Source organism: Lagopus leucura, unplaced genomic scaffold (genome assembly GCF_019238085.1).
Source record: "Lagopus leucura isolate 7727_CA_CO unplaced genomic scaffold, USGS_WTPT01 Super-Scaffold_100040, whole genome shotgun sequence".
NCBI classification, from domain to species: domain Eukaryota; kingdom Metazoa; phylum Chordata; class Aves; order Galliformes; family Phasianidae; genus Lagopus; species Lagopus leucura.
Window position 1 is genome coordinate 452,832 of NW_024962289.1, and position 15,320 is coordinate 468,151.

At 47.5% G+C, this 15,320-nt stretch overlaps 1 protein-coding gene across 2 annotated transcripts; it reads right to left on the reverse strand.

Annotated features, from left to right (window-relative positions):
• Positions 1–226: 226 nt before the first annotated feature.
• DUS1L (dihydrouridine synthase 1 like) lies at positions 227–11,063 on the reverse strand. 2 transcript variants are annotated; one of them, XM_042883993.1, is made up of 13 exons: positions 10,728–11,063; positions 8,892–9,000; positions 8,228–8,278; positions 6,283–6,395; positions 5,500–5,582; positions 5,239–5,342; positions 4,267–4,411; positions 3,549–3,645; positions 3,111–3,199; positions 2,545–2,711; positions 1,985–2,022; positions 833–908; positions 227–567 (listed from the first exon to the last, which is right to left on the reverse strand). In XM_042883993.1, the coding sequence occupies exons 1-13, from the start codon at positions 11,040–11,042 to the stop codon at positions 422–424; spliced, it is 1,533 nt and encodes a 510-aa protein (XP_042739927.1). In that variant the 5' UTR covers positions 11,043–11,063; the 3' UTR covers positions 227–421. The 2 variants fall into 2 exon arrangements, with proteins under 2 accessions (XP_042739927.1, XP_042739928.1); XM_042883994.1 differs by having other exon boundaries at positions 10,806–11,061.
• Positions 11,064–15,320: the final 4,257 nt, after the last annotated feature.

Sequence of the window (15,320 nt, forward strand, 5' to 3'; positions counted from 1 at the left end):
TCAGGGATGTGTCATTTTCTGTTAGTGAAGCAGTCATTCATATTGCTGTTTTTAACACTCCAAAAGGCCATTCTACTATATGAAATTTATTCCCCAATATTAAAAACAGGACCCAAAGGCTTAATAAACATCATGACGCCAACTGGGATGGCAGCAGACAGAGGCTGCCTGACCCACTCACCTCAATGCAGCATATTTGCAGTCTTTGAAACACAGCATGAGAAAATCAGTTGCATTCTTTTTATTTCAAATGCAGGAGAATTCCCTGAGTAAGCAGTTTTTTACTTAAATAACACTTGGCCAGGACTTAAAATCAACCTGTGGAACAGGTTCCCACAGCCAATGCTGCTCTGGAGATGGCAGGTTCTTTGGCCCAGGGAAGCAAAGGCCTGGCAGAAGCTCCTGATTCACTTCCAGAGCTTCATGCTGCGCTGCCATCGGCCTCCTTCAGTACAGCAGTCTCCTCCCCGTCCACATCTCCTTTCTGACTGAGCTCTGGGCTTCTTCTTTGACTGCTCTGCCACAGAAGGGATTTTTCATATTTGGTCTTAAACAGTAATCCATGACCTAAAGAAGCAAGAATGATGGGGAAAAAAATTAAAAGCAAAGAACAAAGAAACTGAAAGGAAGGGAACACAGTGGAAAATGGAGCAGATCGTTCCTTGGAGCTAGAACAAATGGGTCTGGAAAGAACCCATCCCAAAGCCTTGGAAGAAAAAGAAAGAATCTTGAATGTGCACTAGGTGCAGATTTTAACAGCTGCAACCCACGATGTGAGATAAGGCATCTGCCCAGGGACCTCTAAGGACAGAACACAAGCAGCCCTGCTTACCTGGACAGTCTGCTGTCTCTTTGAACGCTCTTTTCTTGCAGCAGCCTCGGCACATGTTAAACACACATTTATTGCCCTGGTGGGGGTGTAAAGAAGTTTATAGCATTAACAAAAATAAACATGCACACATATGTGAGTATAATTAGCAGCAACAGTCCAGCTCTGCGCATTCAGACCCTTGGAAAAAGCTTCACTCTAATGAAGCTGACTGAGCTGGTGTCATGCAGAGTGGGGAGGACAACTATCAGCTGTGCACAGAGAAAACAACCCCACAAACCCACAACCAACCCATAACCAACCCACAACTTCAGTTCAATTCGGCACCAGCACCGGTCCATGGGCAGCCTGGGTCAGACACCACACACAGGACATGCTGTGAACACTTTGCAATGATGTTTGTTACAGCTAAGCTTGCTGCTATTTCTCTATGGAAGTACCACATGAAACAAGGTGCTTGGCAGATGCTTGTAATTGGTAACTATGCCTCCAATCAATCAATCAATCTGACTACATCCAGTTCTTCCCTTTTTGCAGCTTCAAATATACCTAAGGATCCATTTTAATATAAAGCCAGACCTTTCTCCAGCAGAGAGCAGCAGTTCAATCTGCCTGTTCTACAGCTTGGCTGGGTGCTCTGATGCTCACACCTCCATGAGCTTTCAGTGATTTCCCCCACCCTGATGAAAAACACCTTCATGTCTGGGTTTTGCTTTGCTTTGTTCTTCCTGCTCCTTGCTAGCCCCTATACAACACAGCTTTGGAACACAGAATCTAGAAGAAAAACCATAGGCCCATTCTAAACACTTCAAGAGCTGCCTGCAACATTACAATGATGCAAATCCAACACAAATGTGAGAACAAGTCCCATTTTGAACAATCCTGCTTGAGGTCCCACGCTGTTAACTGGTCCAGCAATGAAACAGTGACCAGAACCAGACCACCCAAAAGCTCAGTGTTTTCCCATTAATGAACCCAGCAAGAAATCTTTCTGTTGCAGCAGCTCAGAACTGAGTCCCAGCTGAATGCTGTTCATAACAACAGTGCTCCAGAACAGAACATCCCCTATCACCACCTCTAGAGCTTAGCATGCACGTATTGCTGGATGCTGACTGGCCCTATATCATGAAAATGCTTTACTGGACACTGACTTACCTTGGGGTTTCCACATTGATCACACTTTGCATATTTAGCTGGAAAAGACAGAGAACTGAATTCAGCAATGGTGTTTCATATGGAAAGAGTCCATTTAAAAATTCAGTGCCTGACAAAGCACAGTGCTGCTTTAGTCAGAGGAGGGGCTCTTTTCCTAATTAAAATACAGTACCACAATGAACAGTGCAGAGCAGGCAAAGATACATTGAGTTTTTCAGTGTGTTTAAGTTAGATGCAGATATGAAAAGAAATATTTTCAATTCCAGTGCAAAAGAGGTGGAAATCTGCTTGGAACACATCTGAAATTTCAATTTCAAATACCAGTAACTGATACTGCTTTGTTTGTAAAGCATCCTGAGCTTTCAATAGCTGCTTATTGTAGACTACTGACCTTCTTTGGAGATGAGGTTCCTTTCCAAACGAACACAAATTGAATCGTGCTGCCTACTACCAAACTGCCCAACAATCCACCCTATGTTAAAGAAATTTCTACACCTACATAAAAGACCAAGAAAGAAGTGGCAGCTTATGCAGCAGCAACGCCAACAGATGGAACTTACGTTTTAAAGATGGGTCAAAGCTTTTATTTGGATTTCTTAACTTCTTTTTTTGCTTATTCTTTGACAGAAGCTCAGAATTTCCATCTTCTTCCTCTTCCAGACAACGTTTCCCCCGCACACCTTTTTCAATCCCCTTGGTTCCATTCTCCTTGCATCTCTCCTTCGGCCTGAAATGGTGAATATCAGCCTAAGTTGGCTGAAGGGAAGAAAAAGGTGTTCCCTGGACACTGTCAGCCTATAGAAAACTGCAAAGATTTCTATCATAGCTAAATTACATGGAGATGATATTGCTTTTAGATGTGAAGGTACACCAGGTTCAGAAAGTGGAATTCTTGTTTTTTACTTTCTGAAGGGAGAATCTGAAGGAGACGATACCTACAGAAAGCAACATCCCCATGAACAAAACAATAACCAGGAAAACAGGAAAAAGAAAACCACAAGAAAAATAACCTGGAGTTTTCATTTGTTTTCAAATGCACGTAGGCTCCAAAACCAGGACTGAGTTACTCTGCAGTGACAGTAAGGGCAGGAAAAGCAGCTGGCTGCATTTAATGTAGGTAACTCACCCTGGCCTGATGTATGGCTGGCAGATCCAGTGGAAAAAAGGCAACCCCTCTTTTGGCTTCTCTCCTTCCTTCTGATTTGCTATTTCCTCCTGCAGCACAGGGTTACAGTCAGCTTTCCTGCAGTTCTCAGGAAATATTTCTACATAGTGCTTAAAGCTCCAGGAAACCACTGAGCGTGATTTGAACTAATGGACACTTAAATACAGTCAAGCAAAACGAAAACCAAACAACAAAACACCTCTAAGAACACAGAAATGAAGCAGATTTCTAACTCCTAAAGCAGCTTTTACCGATGCGAAGCCGTTTGGGCTTCCCACAGTTGGTAAGCTACAAAATTCCAGGGAGGTGCCTAACAGATACAAACCACATTGACACACGTGGTGCATCCCCACCATGTGCACACAGGGCTGGTTGGGGGAGCAGGGCCCACCGTGGTACCTGGCAGCGCAGTTTCAGTTCCCTGTTGACATCCACGATTCCCTCTAGAGTCTTCACTTTTGCTAATTCTTCACGCAGCTGCTGGTAAACTTGAAGCCTGAGGCAAAACCCAAACACCAAGTCATGTTTATTCGTTATTCATTATAAGGAGATCATCTAAAATATCTTTATAAAAGCCTTCCTTGGAGTTTTCTCACTGCGCTTGCCTGAGGTAGGAGTTCATCTTCTTTCTTTTAACTCTAGGCATCTGTTCCTCTTTCAGGTAAATGCTTGTGAATTTGGGCATGTAAACGTGGTACTCTGAGATAAGTGAACACGAGCAGGCCACGCATCAGCTACTGCTCAGGAACTGCTCATGAATGTGCTCTTACTCCATGATAAATGCAAGACAGATTGCTGCAAAGTCAGTGAGGAGGCAGGCAGCTCATGTTTGCCATGAAGTGCATGAATGCACAGAGACCATTGCCACATCCCAGCCAGCGTGCTCTGATCTCACACCCTGATTTACCTCCTAGTAACTCCTTCATTCCCCAAACCCTGTTTTCCTGCACTGAAGGCTGAAGGCTTCAGCCCACATTCTCTCCAGGAAGGTTCAGGAAAGAAAACCTTACAACTCCCATCAAACAAATTCTTGTATAGGAAAGTCAGACATTGCTAAGAAAATGAGAAAACACAGAAAACACCCAGAAAACACCAAGAGTGTCCTGGAGATACTCACGTGTGATGCCAGAGCTTGAAGAGATGAGCCCTGACATAAGACAACGGACAGGGGTACTTCTGCACTATCTCCAGATACTCCTCAGCCATCTCCCACACCAGTGGGTTTCGTCCCTCAAATAAAGCTGGGTTGTGAAGATTCCCTTCTAGGAAATGAAAAGAAACACACTTTCATTTCAGGATTGAAACAGACAACAAAATCTAGGCTCTGCAGTTTGACCAGCTTGTATCAGCCAGTCACAGATATTCACAAAGAAGAATGGAGTCTCCATAAATGCTGGCCTGACCTCACAATACTTTATACATAATTCTTGATTGGGTTCAGTAGCTCATATCTAATTAAAATCTTCACACAGAAAGTAAAAAAAAAAAAGGAAAAGAAAAAGAAATCAATGCCAATGGTTAGATATTTAGCCAATGTGTGTCTCATGTTAAGTTTACAGTCTTCTTTGTTTGGCTCAACTATGCAGGTACTGCTTCTTACTAAGCCATGCTCAACTAGTGTGACAAACCTTTGTTACCCAGTGCTTTCTTAAAAAGATTCTGCAATGTTCCACTGCTTTAGATGTGTGAGTGCTGGAAGCTTTTTCTGATGTCTATCCTGACTCTTGTAGCCAGTACAGCCAATTCTTTCTTGTCCAACTCAACACGAATCATCTGCAGGAGCGTGTCATCAGTGGGACATTACTGCACCAAGACCCATTCAGAAGCTATTTCACTAATTAATAGATGCCACGAGAATATTCCAGGGTCACAGGAGATTTTTTGCCAAGTAATTAGATGTGAGCCATCCACTGAACAGTACTGCAAGTCCTGATCCTGGGGAGAAACAGCCCAATGCAGAGAGAAAGGCCACACAGCTTCCCATCAAAGTTGTTCAGCACACATCAGCCCAATGCAGGCTTTATATAAATGCATATGGAGAGTAAGAAACAGTTTGTGGCCTCATCTGTTAACAGTAAAAGCTCTTTACCTGCACTCATGACCCCGTGCACTCCTGTCTTACGGATACATTCTTCCACATCACTGAGACACTGGATGTTTCCATTTGCAAACACAGGAATGCTCACAGCTTTTCTGCATCAGTGAATAAACCAGACGTACAACATTGAGAATTAGGAAAGGCTGGAGTTAATCCAGAACTTCTACTCCTGTCACACACACAGACGCTTCAGTGCCACCCCGTGCAGAGATTAAAGTTTACCAGGTGCTAAAATGGGTACTGCTCACTAACCTGACAGCTTGAATGTGCTCCCAGGATGCCACGCCAGCAAGGGGTCCCTTCTGCTCTTTCGTACGGCCATGGACTGTCAGCAGCTGGAACACAAAGTCCTGTTTACTTCTGAAGCGTATGAACCACTGCAACAAATCCACTGACAAAAGACTGTCCTGAATCCAACACACTTCATGGACACTACTGAGATGCCAGGGCTTTTTAAAAAGTGCAAGGATGCTGGTATAGCAGAAAGGTATCACCGGGTGCTCTGACACAGTCCTGGGTGTTGTTTGACTTCATGATCTTGTCGTGCCATGGAGCAGATCTAGGGAAAACCTACAGATTTCCCACTGCATTGGCTCCTATTGATAATAGATTGATCTGCCCTGCCCCTCAGCAGAAGGTCCAAGTACTGGGAGCACTGGCTCTGACCACAGACTGTCTCCTCTAATTTAACTTGGATCCTGGACAATCAGCCTACTTTTTAATTGGCGGTGGCCATACCTATTTTGTTTGCTTTTTGGTAGCCCTGTGGATCTCATGCATTCACACTGCCTCCTGCAGCTCTGTGTCAGATGGAGACTCTCACCCACGAGGAAAGATGCCACACTGTGCAGTGATTCCAACAGAGACCCTGAAATCACGTTTCCTATCACAGCAGCAACCCAATACGCCACCTACAAATTTTTCCTGTCCATTAAACAACGCAGCCCATCCATCTCCACAGCACACCGAGATCGTGAGGTGCTGCACACTGAGATGTGCCCCATGCCCAAGGGCAGGGAGCAGCAGCTTCCTCACCTGGCAGCCGGCCTTCTCCAGCATCTGTGCGTATTTCACTGTCTTGTCAATCTCGGGGAAAACACGGATTTTGCACGTGATGGGAACAGAGAGCTTCTCGTTGGCCAGCAGAACTAGGAGAGATGGAGAAGGCAGTAAGTGGGCTGCACGACGCTGCGGGAAGATCAGACACTGTGTGTGATATGGAAAAAGCCCCCCCCCCAAAATCACATCACGCAGTTCTCACAGATTAAACCATCAGCAATGTCCTCTGCAATCCTCACCACAGAGGTTCACCAACAACAGGTAGTAAAAATACACAAAATGTGTGTGTTAATAAGGAGGCACAGCGTGCTCAGAATGTAACAACTCCATCTCCCACCACGTTTAACGTTCACTTTCAAGGGCTTGTCCCATCACATCTTAACCGCTGGCACACGTTTCCTACTGTCACAGCACACTGCATTCCTGCTGCTCTGCCAACAACAGTACTTGTTCACATTTCCTCTGCTTTGTTTCCAAATTATTACCCAAACAATCATGACAAGCAGAGTGTTGCTCACAGCAAGCAGAGCCTTAGTGACCAGACTGGGACCACGTGGCTGCACAGCAGCTCTGTAGGAAAGGACCCACGAATTCTGGTGGGCTCCACATGCTCTTGCTGCTCTGAAGGCTAACAGTACTTATTTTTGGTTGCTTTAGGCAAAGCATTGCCAGCATGCCCAGGGAGGTTATCCTGCTTCAATGCTCAGCACTGGTGAGGCCACACCTGGAGCACTGCACTCAGTTCTGCCCCTCCAGAATAACAGATACAGATATACTGGAAGGAGTGCAGCACAGGGCCACTAAGTGCCACTAAATCCAGGGACTGCAGTGCCTCTTCTGCAAGGAGAAGCTGAGCCCTGTGGCTGTGCAGCCTGGGTAAGGGAGGCTCAGCAGGATCTCTTCAATCCCTAAACATATGAAGGAAAGAGGATGAAATGAAGAGAGTTGGGCTCCTTCCAACGATGCCCAGTGCCAGGACACGCCTGGAATCCTGTTCTGTTCCAGAGGTTTGATGCACAGTGCAGAAAGGCACCTGTTTTCTCTTAATCCATATCCTAGAAGTTCTAATGAAGAAGCAAGTGAGGTGTATAGAGGTCCAAGCAGAAAACAGCACTGTGTGGAGAAGCAAGAAGAGGCAGAAGCTTTGCCCATCTTGTATAGAATAGGTTCACTAGGCAACTCTCTTCCAAACCAAATGGGCTGTGTGCTTTTCTCACCTCAAGGCTCTGCTGGCTTACAGCTCCCACTCCTAAGAGAAGTGCCCCAATGGCCACATGACAAGCTGGGCAGAAGCACTGTCTGTCTAAGTACTCTGCAGTGTCTTTTGCTGAACACCACAGAAGTAACATTCTGTAACTCTGCAGTTCAGGCACTGGATTTGAAACAAGGAGAAGAACATTCTTGGCTCTACACAAAGAACAAAACCTTCCTTAACAAGAAAGTAGTTCCCAATGTGTTCCCTAAAAGAAACAAATATATATAATACTGATCACAACTGCTACGAATACCACTGAGGGCATATTACACACAGTTGGAGAAGAGAGGCATAGCTTGGTAAGGAGTGGGCAGAAAGAGAAGATTCACAAAGAAAAGGGCAACGGAGGCTCCAGACAGAAATGCTCTCCCTGGTAATGTGCTGGATGTTCTGCTTTTAGCAGCTGAGGAGCCACCAAGCCATCACCAGACTGGAACTTCAGTGACTCAGGTGAGAGGTTTCTGAGGTCCTTCAGCAGATGTAAGATGAGCTGTGAGTGGGGTATCACGAAGTACCACAGCGTGCAGCTGGAATAAAGGGATGGTAACAAAAGCACCAAACCTCACAGCCCTGCCCAGACAGCACTGCACCCCTTCCTCCCTCTGCCTCCTCTTACTGCTGAGTTCAACCCATTCCCTCTCAAAGCAAGCCCCTCCAAACACTTACTCATTCTCTGCAGAAGATCCCATTCCTCTTGTAGAAATGCTCCATAGTGACCTATAACAAAACAGCACCAGATTGACTGTGCAGAAGAGAAAGGAGCTGCCACACAACTACATTCGTACACAAAGATCCAGACGCTCACTGACAGAAGCAGAACAAATCTATCCTCAGCATCCCAAGTTTTCAAACACAGGTCCTGGTGTTTGAAACACAGCTACGTTTGCAACACCATTAAGGGTTCAGCAGGTTTCATCCTCTATATGCCACTGTTAATTCATTCTGTGCAAGCATTAAGGAAACGGGGCACGCTGAGTGCCTGCACACGGGTACTTTTAAGTGTAGTTTTGTGAATGTAAGCTCCCTGATCAACTGAAATTGGGAAAGACAAATAAATAAATCAAGCTCTTGCAAAAAAAAAAAAGACTTTTTTGGACATTCTAGACACAAGAGCTATCGCTCAAGAGAGAAATAGGAAGTATTAGCATCCCTAATTTTGCTTGAGGTACTACAAAGCTGTATCTGTTACAGTGGGTGTAATTAAGTCTGATTTCAACATTACTGATGCCACCCCCAAGTCTTAATTCTGTCATCTTAACGCCCCACTGCCAAAGCACACATTCAATACACGCCACATCTTTATTTATCCAGGGTTCAAATTTGCACATACCTCTCTTTGCAATCATCTGGGGGCAACCCAAATTCAGGTCTATGGCATCACAATAATCCTGAGCCAACAGCGCCGCTTGGACAAACACCTCAGGATCATTGGCACAGAACTGGGAAGGAGACAAAGACGAGCAGAATCAGACAAGCAGAATAAGCAGGCAGCAGGTTTTTTTTCCCCACATACTGTCAACAGATCACGACATGCTGTCAAAGCAACCCACTGCTACACAAAACAGGCACAGTTCCAAACAACCACGGCCATTTCTCAACTAAAATGATTCAAAACCAACAGATCTGTGACGCTGATCAGCTAAAGACCCCCAACCTCCTAACAAAAAAATGAAAAAAGATGAGCACTGAAGAGGCAAAGAAACATTTGTGGAGTTTTTCACATATGGTAAAAGGGGGCAGCCCCTCAGATCCGCTGTGGAGCAAACAGTGTTATCACAGGAGCACATCCAGGCAGCGCTGAGAAAATTCCAGCTTTATTGATGCTACACAACAATTCATTCAGAACAGGCTGGACGTGGCTCTGGGCAGCCTGGTCTGCACAGAGCAGGGGGGTTGAAATCCTTTTCAACCCAGACCATTCTGTGATTCTATGAATTAGGTTAACCCGAAGCTGTTTCATGGCAGAGCTGTGGCACGAGGGGCTGTGCCTGCTGCCCTGAGAGCTGCTCCATGCCCCCTGGGGTACAGCCTTTCCCTCACCTCCACCCGGTGCAGCTCAGTGCCAACATCAGTCAGACTTTCACAGCCTTCTCACAGCCTGGGGAGATGATTCCCTTCTGCAGCAAAGAGTCCTCCTCATCCATTCTGCTGCTCTGTATGTGAGAACTGCCTGGCTTGAGCTGCTCATCCTTCCCTGTGCTGTGCTGCAGCCCCACAGACCCCTCTCTCTTTGGGACCTGAATGTAGCATAGTACTCAAGAAGCAGAACTAAGGCCCCAGCTGGAGTACTGCGTCCAGGTCTGGGGCCCCAAGTACAAGAAAGACAGGGAAATGTTGGAGAGGGTCCTGAGAAGGGCTAAAAAGATGATCAGGAGGCTGGAGCACCTCCTCTACAACGACAGGCTGAGGGAGCTGGGCTTGTTCAGCCTGGAGAACAGAAGGCTGCGGGGCGACCTCATTGCAGCCTTCCGTACCTAAGGGGAGCCTAAAACAGGAGGGGAGTCAACTCTTTGAAAGGGTAGATAACTGCAGGACAAGGGGAAATGGTTTGAAGTTGAAGGAGGGAAGATTGAGATTGGATGTCAGGGGGAAGTTCTTTCTTATGAGAGTGGTGAGGTGCTGGAACAGCTGCCCAGAGAGGCTGTGGATGCCCCGTCCATTCCTGGAGGTGCTCAAGGCCAGGTTGGATGGGGCCCTGGGCAGCCTGGAATTGAACATGGAGCAGCTCTGTCTGTGGTGGGGGTTTGGAGTTTGATGATCCTTGAGGTCCCTTCCAACCCAAGCCATTCTATGATTCTGCGATTCTATGAAATACAGAAAGCTTTGAAGCACGTCCTCTCTTCCTTGCGTTTGCTTTTCTGTCCTTTTTACTATAGCCAAGCCCTGAGCTCGTGGTTTCAGACAGAACCCAGCGCTCCTCCCCACGGAACAGGGCGGGGCAGAAGCCGGGGCTGCAGGGCGAGGGGCCCGAATGCCACCAGCGGAACGGCTCAGGTCGGAGGGGACCTTAAAGGTCATCGAGCTCCAGCCCTAGGGAGGGTTGCGCGCCACAGCTCGGGCTGCCCAGGGCCCATCCACGGCCTCGGGCACCTCCGGGGCTGGGGCACCGCAGCTCCACGCAGAGCCTCACCGCCCTCCGAGCAAAGAATCTCCCCTCACATCTCACCCGCATCTCCCCTCTCTCCGTCTGAAGCCGTTCCCGCGGCCGTCCCGCTGTCGGTCCCCACGAACGCTCGCTCCCCACCTGCACGATGAGCGGGCGGTCCTCGGCACAGGCCTCGCCGTACAGGTTCTCGCGGCGGTAGTTGGCGTCCCTCAGGAAGACCTGGGCGTGCAGCATCGGCGTGTAGCAGAGCTGGGCGCCGTGCCGGCGGCTCAGCAGCCTCCAGGCCAGCTCGCTTTGGTCCACCATAGGAGCCACCACGTAGTGGGCGCCGCGCAGCGTCTCCCTCCAGAACGCCTCTCCGCGCAGCTTCGGCATCTCCCTCCCGCCGCACCCCACCGCGGGGCCCGCAGCCGCCGCCTGAAGCCCGGAGGCTCGGCCCGGGCAGGGCAGCGCGGCGGCCGGACGGTGCAACCGCCATCTCCCTCCGGCCGCTCCCGCGGTGCCGCCGCGCGCCGTCCCGTCCGGAAACCGCAGCGCCGCTGACGGGGACCGCGCGCGGACGGGGCCGGGGGCAGAGCGGGGAGCGCCGTCCCGCGGCTGCACGGAGCCCGTCGGCCCTTCAGCACGCGGCCCACGGAGGAGCCTGCGAGGGCTTTTTCCACCTACTGTCTTCTCCCCCACCCCCCACCCCAGCTCATGGTTGGGATGGATCCCGCTCGGCATGAAGCACTTCCCGTTCTTTTCCACCATCTTCTATTGCTGTCAGAGGCCGAAGCGATCGATCAGCTCTGCTGTCTGACCTATGCAACCTCTCTAACCTTCCCTTTCCCTTTCCTCTGCTTAGAATCACGGGATGGTTGGAGCTGGAAGGGACCCTAAAGGCCATCTGGTGCCACCCCTGCCCTGAGCAGGGACACCCACAGCTCCATCAGTGCTCACAGCCCATCCCTGCCCTTGGCTGTCTGCAGGGATGGGGCACCACCGCCTCTCTGGGCAACCCGTGCCACTGCCTCACCACCCACAGTGTAAAATCTTCCTTATATCCAGTCTCAACCTCCCCTCTTTTAGTTTGATACATTTCCCCCAGTCCCATCCCAACAGACCCACTGAAGAGTCTGTCCCCATCTTACAGCCCCTTTAGGGAGTGAAGGCTGCTCTCAGCTCTCCCCAGAGCCCTCCCTTCTCCATGCTGCACAGCCCCAGCCCTCAGCCTGTCCTCATAGGGCTCTTTGACCCCTGCAAGCCATTTCTGTGGCCCTCCTCTGCTGTGCCCCGACAGGTCTGTGTCTCTTCTATACTGACGACTCCACATCCACACACAGTGCTCCCAGTGAGGTCTCATAGCGCAGAGCAGAGGAGAAGGGCTGTGCTCTGTCCTTACAGCCTCAGGTTGTGCTGACAGCAGGGGCTGCCTTGTACTTGGCTTTGTTTTACCTCATGAGGTTTCCCTGGGCCCACTGCTGAGCCTGTGCAGGTCCCTCTGAGTGGCATCCCATCCCTTGGGCACGTTGACCACACCACACAGTCGGGTGTCATCCACAGACTGCTGAGGGTGCACTCAATGCCACTGTCAACATCACTGAGGACACTGAAGAATGCTTGTCCTGTTACTGGCCCCTCAGGGACACCAGTGCTCACCAAACTCCACCCGGACATCGAGCCATGGACTCTCTGTGTACGATTTCACAACCAGCTCCTCGTCCAATGACCATCATCAAATCCCTATCTGCCCAGCTTGGAAAGAAGAACACTGTGGGCTATGTCAGAAGCCTTACTCCAGTGGCTCTTCCCTTGTCCCCTGACACAGTCACAGTATAATGGAAAGCCACAGGGTTGGTCAGGCAGGATCTGCTCTCAGGGAAGCCATTCTGGTTGTCCGATCTCACTGAACTAACTGCAGGAGAAACCATTTTTATGTTTTAAAGTTGCTTTCTCTGGCAAAAGAGCACTACTCCCTTCAGGAAGCTGACAGGACAAAGGCAAAGTAATAGCTCTGCTACTGATGAACACCATAAACACCAAACGTTTTTCTTTTTGCATGATGTTAGGCTACATTGCAGGTTTCAGGTTTACTGCCCAGCATTTCATAACAGCAACGTGTTTTTTTCTGAGCCCAAGCCAGGCTGCAGAGCAGCATAGGGGCACAGTCTCAAGGAAGAGCAGCATGGCGCAGAGAAGATGAAGAGGAGGATGGAAGCCGAGCAGCAGTTGACAGGAGGCTCCCACTTCAGTTTCCACAATGAAAGGTAAATGTGAAGAACTTCTACCTTTGACCTACAAGTGACTCTTTTTGACTCTGCACGATGCTGCTATCTTTCTACCCATCGAGAAATAACGAGCAGTACCAGCGCTAATAAGGTTTTTATTTTTGGCACACTGTATTCAGCAGCCAGTTACATAATGGGTTACAGGGCAGCAGCTCAGTATTAGACAATTAGGGGGAAAACAAAACAAAACAACAACCTCCTGCCTTTCAAATAACAACCACAAGAACATTGAGAGCATAGAGGCTATAAGTAATTCTTGAGGAATTTCTATTACTAAACCAGTATCTTCAAGCTTTGCCTAGAAGAGACCATGCACATTTATGTTTATACAGAGAACTTGTACGACTCCTGATCGGACAGCTGCAACAGCATCAGTCCTTGATCCCTCCACACAGCCCATTCAGAACTGCACTGCCTTCCTTCAGAGCTGAGATGCTGGGTCAGAATCGTTAACACTTCATTTTAGTGCAGGACTATTGTATCTATTTTGTTAGAAGTTTTAAGCACTCTTTTTCCTTCTGGCTGTTCAGTACAACCAAGGCAGATAGGATTCTTTCCCTCTTTTCGGGCTCACTACAGCTGCCAGTGGTAAAAACAAGAAGGTAAACAAAACAAAAACATGAAAAAAAGGAAAAAAAAAAAGAAAGAAAAAAAAAAAAAGGAAAAGATACTGGTCCCTGGTTGTTTTATTGAATGTGGTGTCGTATGCTAGGATGTGCACGGATAGAGCACAGGAGCTGGAATGAAGTCCCCTGTTATGCATGTATGCCCAGTCCCTATAGCTACCGTTCAGCATCACATTCTTTGCAGCTGTAAGGCACCTCCCTGCACACACTGCCTGCCTCCTAACGCCTGACCACCATCCCTCACAGGTTAATAGCATGTGTTCCCATTGCCTGCTTAGCACTCTCAACGACCTTGAGGTAGATGCTATTAGTCCCATTTTACAGATGGGGAAACTGAGGCGGTAACATGAACCACTTGTACAAAACCACAACGATGGAGCCAGAATCAGAATTTTAAGAGTTTTCACCTCAATCTTTTGGGTACGTGTGTGATTTGGTTGCATCTAAGGTACCAAAAAGCACGGCCATGAGGAGCCACGCTCCAGGATTATCTCAATTCTTCTTTCTTAATGTTATTTCTACAGACTCCAATCTGGTATCTTAGCAGCAGTCTTGGCTTTATATCAAGAAATGAGAGATTCCGAATGAAACTTGAGGATTAAAAGGATAGTAGTAGAGAATGAGACAAAAAGCCAACCAGTGATCAATTCTGTTTAATTCTAGGAAAGCCAAAGAGGAAAAGACACTCTTCAGATTAAAAAAAAAAAAAAGTAAAAAAAAACAAAACAAAACTTATTCTAGAAATGCTTTAAGCTGACATTATGTTGTTTGTATTTCAGATTTCACAAAAGAAATACTTTATAAAACTAAAACCAGTTAACCCAGCCACTATCCACAGAGGGTTGTATAAGCAAGAGACACTAGGTCAGAACCTGCACGAGGAACCAGTTGTTCCTCTCACTGGAATGCTCCTGAACTAACAGGATGCTTCACCAGGGGATGAATACAGAAAGAACCAGGGTTTACAGGAGTTCTGAGAGGCAGTGAAATGCCTCCTGGTTGGTACTTCATTGCTATTCAGGTCTCCTCTGTATCATAGGTGTAGCAAGGATTTACTGATTTTGGAAAAGTCAGATCCAACATAGCAAAAGTCAGTCATTTTTAAATTGGATTTTATGCAAGTTTCCTTTAAAAAGGTACTGTATCTTAAAATCATGCCAAACTGTTTACTTAGCTAACTTATGTGGGATCTCCAGTCTCACTGCCAGAGGAAAATGCATACTCAAGGCTTAAGCCCTGTGCTAAATAAGATACACCAGGGCACTGGGTGGATGCTTCTATGTTTGCATGAACTTTGGTTATGGGAGAGCAAGGGTAGGAGGATTTGTACCGTTACCAAAGGAGAACTCTATTTCCCTGACATCCCAGATGGTTGGATGGAGCAGCTGGAGGTGGGAAGGAACAAAGGTGAAGCAATAGCTGTAATGCTTTACTGTTTCTGGTAATGCAAAGCACAGAAGCTTGCACAGATATAAACTGAGTACATCCCTAAGGACAGCTCTGCCTGCTTGTTCAGCCCAAGCTAAGGCTGTTCAATACAGTGGCATCTGTTGAACCATCCCACCCTGCCCTCCACACCTCCCTCCTCACAAGAGTGGGTGATGGCAAGAACCCTTCACTTCCACCCTTCTGAGCAAGGCAGGGTGAGGAGCAAAACAAAAACACACACAAAAATCACTGATCAAAATTAAAAACACCACAACAAAATAAAACAAAACACAAACAAAAATAAACTAAAAAAAAAAAAAAAAAAAAAAAAA

Excerpts from the sequence above, each read along its gene's own strand:
- DUS1L (XM_042883993.1), bottom strand. The coding sequence starts at position 11,042 with ATGCCGAAGCTGCGCGGAGAGGCGTTCTGGAGGGAGACGCTGCGCGGC. Across the intron at positions 5,343-5,499 it reads GAGCACATTCAAGCTGTCAG|AAAAGCTGTGAGCATTCCTG; the intron begins GTTAGTGAGCAG and ends TCACTGATGCAG. Across the intron at positions 4,412-5,238 it reads GCACGGGGTCATGAGTGCAG|AAGGGAATCTTCACAACCCA; the intron begins GTAAAGAGCTTT and ends TTCATTTCCTAG.